Here is an 11,470-nt window from a genome sequence, read left to right on the forward strand (position 1 = left end):
ACAGACAGGCTTTGAAACTTGCTTTTTGGTTTCTGGCCAGCTCCGGCCATAGATGCAGTGGAGCACCAGTGTGTTCCAAGGATTGTGGTTCATTTGTTTTCTTTGTTCACGTAAAGAGTTTTCTGTCCAAATAAATCCTATAAGCATCAGTTTTGATTATCTTTTGTGTTAAAGGCTCCCACTGTGCTGAGCTACAAAGGAAAGGACCTTTGCAATAGGACCAGCACTTTATTATGAGCAGAAAGTGGCCTCTTCAATACTTTCTGCAGTCAAAATTCACATTTTAAACATCCAGTTGACTCATGCTGCGGATGAGAAAGAGGCTCTTCTAAGCATGCTTCTATGACTGCCTTGGCCATCAGGATCACTTAATTTGCCATAAGTGGCATGTTTGATCTAGCAGCCTCATAGGCAGAAGAGCTACTTTTTAATTTTAAAATTGTCTTATTCTCTTTTTTTTTCCAGCATATTCGTGTGGGCTGGGAGCAGCTATTAACAACAATTGCTAGAACCATTAATGAAGTGGAAAACCAGATTCTGACCCGTGATGCCAAAGGAATAAGCCAGGAACAGATGAATGAGTTCCGAGCCTCTTTCAACCATTTTGACAGGGTAAGTCAGTGTTGACTGCAGCTTGGTAAGCTGCAAGCTTCCATGTAGACTGCACAGTGCAATAAGAAACAGTTACCATGATAAAACTAGATCGATAGAATGTGTTAGATTCTTAAAAACACCACTCCTGTGGAGCATGGAGACTGAGAAGTGATCATTAGACTGAAGGATATCTGAAATGCAAAGATCTCTGGTAAAGATAAAGTTTGAAAATGTTTGAAGGCTTATTTAGGAAATCAGATTTTTAGCTCAGCTTCACTATCTTGATTTATAAAATCGTTCAGAGCAGCCATCCTCCACTCCAGTACACCACTACATAAACTGATACAGAAAAAAACAGCATTGCTCTTGTATGGAGCAAACAGGAGGACCTATGCGCAGCATGACACTGCAAAGCATAAATAAACAGTGATGTAAAGCCTGCCTTGCCTTACTGTGGAAATACATGTCAAGGCACTAACAGATACAAAAAGAAAAGATTTTCTCAAAGAAAATCCTCCCCTTGGTTATACACGCTCCCTGCAGCTCTTTCTTCTATGGTGAGAACAGATAGCATCCTTCTATCGACCAAATCAGAAAGCTTTCATACAGGGAGGCAGAGACAGCAGCCCAAGCCTGACACCATCTCGTGACTGGCTGTAGGTTCAGTTGTTAACCCCCTCAGTGTTTGGAAATCCACGAGCAGCCTGCCGGTACTAAATCAGTGATGAAAATGTAGGTGGCCTCCACCATTTGCTGCACAATCCAGACTGTTCGAAAGATCTCCTGAGAGCAGGACTACAGCTTCCCCTCTCAGAGGCTGACAACACTTTCAGATTGCTGAGCACATTTGAGCCCCTCTCTAGCTTTTCAAAGGAAAACCAAAACCACGCCTTCCTTCCTTAGCAGGCCCCGGACAGCCCCGTAGATTTAACATTTTTACCTGTATGTCATTTGCCTTTTCCTCCACAGCAGTCTGAATGATAATGCAGAGAGATTGCATCTTTCCCAATCTTTAGCTATGTATTTGAGTTATGAGGGCTTTAAAAAGCTGATTGTTTAAGAAAAGTCACATGGAATTGGCCCCACAATTATGTTTGTAGCTTCCTTTCTATGGCTAGAGATGGTGGCTGCCAGCAGGGGCTCTTCAATGCCTGGGGCTGTCCTGAGCTAAAATTATGTGGGGTGAATGGGGATTCTCAGTTCATGTGGTAGTTTGTGATCATGGATACATCCAAACACTGGGAGAGCAGGGAATAAGCAAGGGAAGGAGCAGCTGCCAAGCCTCATTGTGCCGTGCTGTACAGTAGTGCTGTTTTCAGAGCTGAGCACTTCAAACAGCTTGCCAGTCAAAGTTCCACCTTATGTGCAGGTCTCATGAATACAGCAATAACACTGCTCCCTTGAGCTTCAGCTGTTTTTCTTTGTCTGTTCCTGGGATGCCCTGACAGCTCAGCTTCCTTGGGTGTGTTGCCAAACATACCTGCCCTCACCTACTCCTTTGGTGGGACTTTTGACTAAAAGAATAAGGCAATGCTTCCCACTGCCTCTTCCTGCTTACCTGCACTCCAGGTTACTAGCGAAACACAGGGCTTCTGGCACTACGGATAACAAGCAGTGATGCAAGTAATTCACTTGGGAGATAGAGATCTTAAGGCTTCTGAGCAATGACTGTTTTTGTCATTCAAACGCTCTCAAGATGTGATGAGCTTTCTCAGAAGGAACTGTTCCAAGAGCATTTTTAGCACATCCTGAAATGTCATTGTGATATCTAATGTTGTGCACTTTTTATTTTTCTTTCCTGTGTTTCTATCCGCATGTCATTCTTCCTCTCCCTGTCTTCTCACCCACTGCATGGTGCACCTGTTTGTTGTCTTTCCACCTCCGTTTGATTTCCTCTGTGTCTCCCTTCCTTCTGCTCCACACCGTCACCCCACTGGCACTGCATGTCCTGCTGCCTGGCACACCGCATAACCAGGACCACTCCGGCACACTTGGCCCTGAGGAATTCAAAGCCTGTCTCATCAGCTTGGGTTACGATATTGGAAACGATGCACAGGTACTGAATGCTAGTGGTGAACACACACAGATATTAAGCTATGAAAAAATAACGTTTTTTTTCCCCTTTCTTTTCTTGTTTGTCTTAATGTATTTGTCACTGCTGTTCTTGTGTTTGACTATATATGCATCACTTTTCTGTTCTACTTTACCTCTAAATGTACCTTGGTATCTATTCCTTCTTAATTCTGTAATGGTTTGTCTTGTGGGAATTCCTTTTATGTCTTTAAACTATTCCATTTACTTCTGTGTCACTTAACACTCCTTCTCTTGTCCATCTCTCACTATGTCTTGCTTAATATCTTCTGCTTTTTCATCATTGTTTTCCATGTGTGCTAACTATCCTGTGTCCAAAACAACTTTTACATCATGGTTTCACAAACTACCTTTGCTACGTTGTTTTTCATTGTCCTGTAAATACTTTTTTCCACCTCCTCCTCCTTAAAACTCATTCTCTGTCATGTCTCATGTGGGTTCATTTCTCTCTGGACTGGTCTTCCTTTTCTCTCTTGGCTGTTTCCATCTTTGCATCATTCTCTGTAGAAGAAGACTGGTATGATGGATTGTGAAGATTTCCGAGCCTGCCTTATCTCCATGGGTTACAATATGGTAATGTAGAGCCCTCTATCACTTCTGTTCAAAGTGATTCTTATAGCCACCTTCAGAAAGAAAGGGAGAATGTGTAGTGAGTGAATCAAGGTAAATACGATCTTATTTTCCAGCAATTGAAGTTCAATCCAGTACATGTAAAATTGTCCTGCAGCAGTAGCTGCAGATTAAAAAAAAAAGATATCATTGTCTTCATTCTTTGTATTTCAAATAAGAGTTATATTTATCAAACTGTGCAGCAACAAGTGGAAGAAACAATGAACTTTCTTATAGTGGTGCATATGCTCTACATAGTGGCACATAAGTTCCCCAGACCTAAGCATCAATTGAACTCTTCTGGAAGCCTGATTTCTGAATACATTCAAAGTTGCTCCTCACATTCCTGCCATTTATTTCACATCTCTTTGTTCATGTAAGTAGGTTAAAGTTCCAGTCATCCTCCCTGTAGCTTTTCCCTCACCAAAGCACTTGCACATTCGTGTGGCACCTTGAGAATCACCGTAACTAATGCAGAGTTTCCCCAAAGACTGACATTCATCAAAGGGCAGGAGAAGACCACAGTGCAAAAATGTTGAGCTCTACTCTCAGTATCTTTGCTCCCAATGTCAAGCAAAGCAGTGTTTGTTTGTCTTCATTATCAACCCAGTGTAAACACAGACACTTTTTGATGCTGTGTGCCAATCTGCAGTAACATTTGATGAGATACTTCAATTAATCTGGAAGGTATACTGATCTAGAGGTGTTAGAAAAGCATATACCCAGGAGGATACTCAGCTCTGCTTTCCTCTCCTCCTTACCTGGGGAGAAAGGAATCCCCACAGATGAGAATAGATAATATTTTGTTTATATAAAGAAGACAAACAAAAAAACAAAAACCTACAGAAAACCAGAAAACTCACAACACAGTTTTGCCTTCTGTAGTAAACTTATCTGTAGAAACCTTCCTGTAAAAGCTACTTCCCTGATGTAGAAGTCCTTTTCTCTAAAGCCTATCTAGTTAGAATAACCAGATAACATTCAAGGCCCCAGAGAGGTTTCTGCTGGTGGATTCTGTTCTAGCAGCAGAAGAGAACCATGAAAGTTTAGGAAATAAAAGGATGTAACGAATGCAGATCTTCCAGTATTGCTACAGACATCTAGCACAACATCTGTGACAGAGAAAGCTGCATCTTCCCCTCAAGTCTGTACGATATTGTTCCCTAGATTATCCTAGAGCTAGCTGGAGTTGGATGCTATCTTAGGCCACAACTGAGAATATTTTATTCCAAAGGACAAATGAGTAGGAAGCATTTGCACACAGCAGCCAGATAAAAAAGAGTATTTTAATGAAAGGTTGAAGTTGTTTCTGTTTGACTTTGCTTTCCCAGCTGTGAGATGTGCTGCTGAACATTTTCTCCTCGCTTTCATGGCACTGCTGCCCAAGTGTCCAGGCTTACATGACTCTCTTGTTCTCCAGGGAGAGGCAGAGTTTGCCCGCATCATGAGCATTGTCGATCCTAATCGCATGGGTGTAGTGACGTTCCAGGCCTTCATTGACTTCATGTCCCGGGAAACAGCAGATACAGATACTGCTGACCAGGTTATGGCTTCTTTCAAGATCCTGGCTGGAGATAAGGTGAGGCTCTATGGTCTTCCTTCCAATCTGTATTGTTCCTGCCTCCCTTTTCTTGTCTGCAAGAGGAATTGTCGAGAGAAGCACTCTCTAGCAAGGAGGGCATTTTCACGGGAACACTGCAGTGCTGGAGGAGTGCAAGGCTAAAGTGTGGGTTAATGAGCAGCTTGCCAAGGCACTTGAAAGTCCTGTTCAGCTGTCAGCAGATCAGCAGAACTATGCTGCCCACTCTTGCATTAAAAAATTAAGAGCTTAGTTTCAATTTGTTACTTTAAAATGTATGAATAGATTAAACAGATGGTTCTTGATTAATCTTCTTGAAAAACTGTTAATTACTGACAGCTATAAACTTGAGACAATCTTTGTAGATATACGTGTGGCACTGCAGTCATTATACAATCAATCACAAAATACTACACATGATCCTAGCCAAAAGGCCGAGAGGAGAGACTAGATTGTCATTAAAGATACGCTGTATCTGCAAGCTATACAATTTTAGAAGGGCATATTTTAATAATAAATCGGTTGAAAATAGGAAAAATCACAGGCTGATGCTGACTCTTCTAAATTTGCAACGTCAGTGGAACCAGATGATATAAAAAATTATATATTCTTAATTTTCTTACATAAAAATCCCCATTAATCTTCAATGTAATTAAAAAAATAGGTGATATCTCTAATACTAATGATTCTTTGTGTTTTCTAATGATTTTATTCATCTCAAGTGAGACACGGGATTCTATTTCTCAGGCTATAATGAGTTATGCTTTCATCCAGCATTGGTTTCTGCGCTTCACTAATCATCTTTTCACAACCTGTAACGTAGAAACCCATGATGTCCATCTTTCTGTAAGGCATAATACCTGACTAAAGCCAGTTCTATTGTCTTTCAAGACCTGAAAATTCCAGCTTATCGTGATAGACTAAACACTGAGAAAGGAAGCTGTTGGGGATATAGTGTTATTTACTAACTTGTTTATTCTTTACAGTACATTAAATATAATTGTCGGTGTCTAATATGCTGTAGTGACTATAACATGAATCAGACAGTATTTCATTACGAAGAAAAATCTCCTACTCCTTCCAGTCACAAAATTGAAGGCATGAAAAAAGGAATAGAAAGGAAAAGGAAAGAGAGAGGGAGAGATACTCTGAAACCTGAGCTGTTATTCAGAAAACTGCAAGCGAGTCAGCTGAACACAACCTACTGGTTAGCAAACAGACAGTTACTGTTACTAGCTGCATGAAAAGAACCCAAGGTAGCCTCACCTTAGCCGAATGAATCTCCAGAAGCTGAATTTATGTAAGACATTTTGCTTCCTTATTAAAAATGTCTGCCGTGAAAGACAGGAATTATTAGCAGAGCTGTGAAAGCTTCCAGAAGCGTTCACTTGTCTGCTGCCTGCGGCGGTGCCACCAGCCAGGGCTATTGGGGCTGGCTCCTTTCCATGCTCTGAGGAGAGGGAATGGCAGCTCCCAAGCAGCACAAACTGCTGCCAGCCAGGGGCAGGATCCAAATGAAATTTCTGCTTCTTCCTGTTTGCCTTAAGCCGGACCTCCACTTTCATTGAGGAGGTACAACAATTTCTCTGAACTCCCACCAGGTCTATTCTTTAGGTGTGCCAGCATGTCTCCCGCAAAAACAATCCTCCTCTCCTCTGTAAAAACATTTTCTTGGCCAAACAGTAGGGAGAGCAACTGCGTTTCCCTGACAGGTGTGTGCCCAGTGAGATCTGTGTATGGGCACACGGTACAAGTCTCGTTGTTGTGGTCAGCCCCTGGCTGCCATCTGCTGCCCTGTGGGGGCAGAGAGTGGCAGGGACCCTCTGATGGACGTCGGTGTTTTGAAGATAACGTCTGCCTTCCCCTGTGTCTTCATTGCAGAACTACATCACTGTGGATGAGTTACGGCGGGAGCTGCCTCCTGATCAGGCTGAGTACTGCATTGCTAGAATGGCACCCTACAATGGCCGTGATGCTGTACCCGGTGCCCTGGACTACATGTCGTTCTCCACGGCGCTCTATGGCGAAAGTGACCTTTAACTTTTTTCTGTCCCACCACGCAACCCTCCCCTCTCCCCGTCCAACACACCCTTCTTTCTCTTTGCAAAGCAGCCTCTGCTCCGCTCTTTTTTGTGTTTCCCTGTTTTGCTTCAGATAACAGATCACGTTTTTAAATGGGGGGAGGACATTGACATGACACCGCCTACCTTGCCCTTGAAATGACAGTTTACAAAATTATTTTGTGCAAAAAAAGTTACGTTTTAAAAAGAACAGACATATTTTATTATAGAAAAGGGTATTTTTCTCCACCAGATTGAAACTTAAAAAGAAAATGTTCCAATATTGCACCAAATATTTTTTGTTGTGACATAGAAAGTCGAGCACAATGTTACATTCCATCCTTTCCAAAAAGAACCAACCAACAACAAAACGCCACTTGTTCTGTTACCTTCTACATTTGCGTATGTCTCTTTATCACGTTTATCTTTGGAGGGGGGGAAGGCACACAAGTGCATGTGTTTGCTGGTTCACTCATTTCATGAAAATATTTTATGATAAACTTTTGAAATCGCTGTGTTTTCTAGGGAAAAAATAATGTACACAGCTCATGTTTTCATATTTAATTAAAAAATACAATATGCCTCCTATGTTTATCAGTGCACAACATTTTTTGTTGCTGAGAGTTGTCTGGTTTCAGATGAAGCTTGAGAGTTGATAACTTTGATATTGCTTGTCACAGACCATATTAAAAATTTCTTGTGATAACAAATCTAGACTTTATTCATTTGTATGGTGAATGTTTAGTCCTCTTTAGTTGAAACCACATACACGAAGAGAATTTGAGATGCTTTTTAGTTGAAATTACAGTCCTTTAGATGTCAGCTTCTCACCTCCTTAACCTGTTCATTTTTATTGAATTAAATTGGACATTACACAGCTTTCTGGCCCTGACGCTCACACATCTCCAGGGCAATATCCTCATTATTCCTTTAAAAACAGCACAGAATTAATTACAGAGCTATGCAACCAGTCACCACATTTGGAACCATCTAATGAAGGATTCCTCCACTATCCCATGCTCAGCATTGCTCACTGCTTTTGATACTATATCTTCTGATATCATAAATTCCTCCGGCACTCAGGAACACCTTTGTAGTAGGCATTGAAAAGAAGCCAGCCTTCAGAACAGCTCTTTCAGGACCTTTCATGAATCAAAGTATACGTGAACACACGTGCCTGGAAATTAGCAAAGGGAAGGAGCTAATCCTGTCATCTCAGATTACAAATACGTTTCTTGCCCTCCCACAACTTTTTTTAGGAGTCATGGATTTTAAGGATAAAAATCTTCATTAGCACTTCATGATGTGTTTCAAGTAAGCTTTTTAGGTGTAACCTAAATATATATAACCTAGCATACTTAAAAAAAACAATGAACAGTAATACCAAGAAGTGAGGCAAATAACTACTGGTGTATTGAGTGACCACTATATAGAGAGAAGACCCGTGTTACTTTAAAATAGAGTGTGCCGTGGGCTGTCCAGCTCCCCTGGTGTGCTAGCAATGTGAGTGGAGCCAGCTGTGTCCTGAGCAATCCCAGTGACAGCGCTCTGCCAGTCTGTCCTTAGAGATCTCAAAAGTCTTGGCAAAAAGTTCAATGAGCTGTGCTAGTGTTTTTACTCTTCAACAGGATTCACACAAAACCCCAACTGGGAGTAAGCATTTCTGGTTTTTTGAGATGGAAAGCAAAAAGGTGGCTCTTCCCTGCTCACGGCACAAATTGTGGCAGCGTGTGGCCTATGGCAACGCTGGCTTTGCTGTGCCGGTACCGCAGAACTGCATCCTCGGCTGAAGCTGTGGTGTTAACAGCAACAGCAAGGGCTCACCTGTGTTTCTGAGGATCTGAATACAGCTCAAAATATTGGCAAGAGGTGTACTGATAAGTCTAGCCACATAGACTGGTATTCTTTCTGCATAGCTTCTGACAAACTGGCTAGAGCTGATGTCACCCAGTCTTTGATGCCCAGGTGGCATATAAAGCCCCCCTATCCCCACGACACCCACAGAGGAGCTCTGTGATGCTGCAGCACATTGGCCTTCTTCACATACGGCACAAAATGCATCTTGCACTCATGTGGCCTAACAGACTCTGGCAGTTACTACGCTGAAATTTGAAAACAGCTTTTTGTGTTAGGATCGTGGTTTTGAAGCTGATGTGCCGCCCTTCAGCCAAATCCTGACATCAGCCTCCATTCAATTCCTCTCTGGAAGCAGCTGTCGGCAGCTCAGTGACTGCACCCACCCCTGCCAAGAGCAGAAGCAGCACACAGCGTGTCTCAAGCTCACATCTCCCATTCAGAGATGAACTGATTGTTTTCGTCAGTCTGTCGGACTCCCCATGTTCAGGCACGGCCTTGGAATAATGTTTTTTTTCCCAGAAATTAACCATTGTCATTTCATGGCTGTTGACATCTTCAGCTCTGGAGATCTCGGTACCTGCCCCTGAATGTGACGGCGTGATGGCCCAGGGACAAAAACACATCAGTGCTCGGAAAACAAGGAGCTGTCCTGCCTGCCAGAATGTCAGCCACATTTCTAAAAGCCTCTCAAATGTGTATTGTGACTGCTGCATGTCTTCGGTGCTGCCAGCATCTGGTTTTGGAACAGGGGAGCAGAGCCAAGAGGCTCAGAAGACAATGAAAGGAAACTGGTCTGCAACCTTGAATGAACTTAGTTTCAAAGAAGCATTCATACACCCACAGAGGATTGGTCCAGCTGAATCAGATTGGCTGGTTTTATCAGTGAACTAACAGGGAGAGCAAGGAGTAAGAAGAAGAAGGCTGTTAATGGCTGAGAAAAGGAAGGGTATGCATTAAAATGACTTTCTTCAGAAATCAGAATGCAGGTATGATTTTCAGACCATAATGAGAACATTATTTGTACTAAATTACTTGCATAACAGATGCTGGGTAGAACAGATACTAAGAGAGCTTAATCCCAATGAATTAATCAAATTTCCTAGTTAACTCTGACTACCAAAAGAGTCACTACTACATAAGACCTTAACATCCACTGCATTAGCCATAAGCTGCTGGGAAAGTCTTAGCATAAGATTAGCAAAGGATAGGGCATACCCTAAGACAAACGGGTAACCAGAGCATTCCCCAGCATGCACTGAGGAGATGTGTTCGATGCGCAGTCAGTAGGGAAGGCAGACACTGCAAGGGGCAGAGCTGGCCGGCTGGCTCTGTTCCGGGAAGGACGTCTGTGAGGCTATTTTAGGTGGACAAATCTACCAGCTTAACTCTACTGAAAGGGCAGGAATAAAATTAATCTTTTCTACATTCTGTGGACTTAGAGACACTATAGACTGCACACTTCACCAACAAAATATTTGATTCCTCTTTTATCCGGACACCACACAACGGTCAGGAAGTAGTTCCCTGGTTTTGTGCTCCGACTTATGCTTTGGGATATACATGCATGAAAATACGTTGGTAGAAAACGCAGTACTGTCTTATCTCTTCTTAGCAAGTTCATTCACACCTTGCCACTCGTCAATAGCTCACAGCCTAGCGACCATCATGCAAGGTGTCACTTGAGCAAAACAGACAGAATGTTCGCTAGCCATAGCAGTACCTCTTGACAGAAACAGATAACAGCACGTTTCTCTCAGACAGCCCCAAGCTGTGGATCCCAATGAAACAAGGCTCTGGTTTCACAGCTGCAGGTGGGTGTCTCCATGCTACAACACAGAGTCCTGCATCTCTCACTGCTGCTCGCTGGCAGCTCAGCATGTTGGTATTTTTGGTCACTAGGTGCCCCACACCTGCCCCTGTGTCCTGTGCAGGGACCTGACTCCAAGTCTTGGGCTCCATCTTGGACTCTGGGCTGCTGCACCTCTGAGGTGGCTGCTGTGGTGAGCACAGCTCAGTTGATAGTGTCTCCAGCCAGAAGCCATTTGCCTGTAGTCCTCAGGGAAGTCTGTGGTGAACTGAACCCAGCTCCATCACATTCCAGTCCAAGTGCCACAGGCATCCCCCAAGGATCCCACGCCTTTTCCCAGACCATTCCCCCCAGTTCCCTAATCGCTGTTGCTGCTTTCTGCATGGACCCTGTGGCTTTGGTTGTACAGGTTTGCCTAAAACCAGGAACAACTTTTAAACTGCAGGGTTAAGAACGCATTTTATGCCTTCTTTATTATTAGGCACACTCAACACTGCCACCATCACTGTAAAGAATTCCTCTCCTACTACTTCTTAGTTGAATAGGACTTAGTTGAGTAGTCTTTCATCGGTGGCACCAAACCACACCGTTCTGCTTTCTGCCACAGAGAAAATAAAATGTCTCCTTCAAGGAAAAAAGAAAGCAATGCATGTACCCTCGTAATGAGCAGCTTACGTTTTTTAAGCATGCCGAATCCAGCTGAGTGTTTGCATTTGTAGGCGTGCAGTCAGGATGCTAATAGTTCCCAGTGGGCTTTCCTATGGGCTTCTCAAAATAACTAGGGAACTAACATGCAGCTCTGCCGTGAGAGTTGATTTTGCACATGATAACATCCAGAAACACTACCCGCTCGCTAGGGCCAACGCTACAGGT

At 43.0% G+C, this 11,470-nt stretch overlaps 1 protein-coding gene and 1 long non-coding RNA gene across 7 annotated transcripts in view; one reads left to right on the top strand and one right to left on the bottom strand.

The window, feature by feature from the left end:
* Positions 1–7,643, top strand: part of ACTN1 (actinin, alpha 1) — an 81,658-nt gene extending 74,015 nt beyond the window's left edge. For 3 of the 6 annotated variants that reach the window (NM_204127.2, XM_046941334.1, XM_046941336.1), the window contains exons 18-21: positions 466–612; positions 3,193–3,258; positions 4,715–4,873; positions 6,755–7,643. In NM_204127.2, coding sequence (NP_989458.2) covers positions 466–612; positions 3,193–3,258; positions 4,715–4,873; positions 6,755–6,913 — 531 coding nt within the window. In that variant the 3' untranslated portion in view covers positions 6,914–7,643. Of the gene's footprint in view, positions 1–465; positions 613–2,569; positions 2,651–3,192; positions 3,259–4,714; positions 4,874–6,754 lie in introns of all 6 variants that reach the window. The other 3 variants (XM_015287258.4, XM_046941335.1, XM_015287257.4) reach the window with 2 other exon arrangements.
* LOC112532527 lies at positions 4,563–6,267 on the bottom strand. The gene is made up of 2 exons (XR_003075404.3): positions 6,140–6,267; positions 4,563–4,929 (listed from the first exon to the last, which is right to left on the bottom strand). It is a non-coding gene; the product is annotated as an uncharacterized LOC112532527 (long non-coding RNA).
* Positions 7,644–11,470: the final 3,827 nt, after the last annotated feature.

The sequence above is a fragment of the Gallus gallus genome, chromosome 5 (genome assembly GCF_016699485.2).
Source record: "Gallus gallus isolate bGalGal1 chromosome 5, bGalGal1.mat.broiler.GRCg7b, whole genome shotgun sequence".
Taxonomy (NCBI): Eukaryota; Metazoa; Chordata; class Aves; order Galliformes; family Phasianidae; genus Gallus; species Gallus gallus.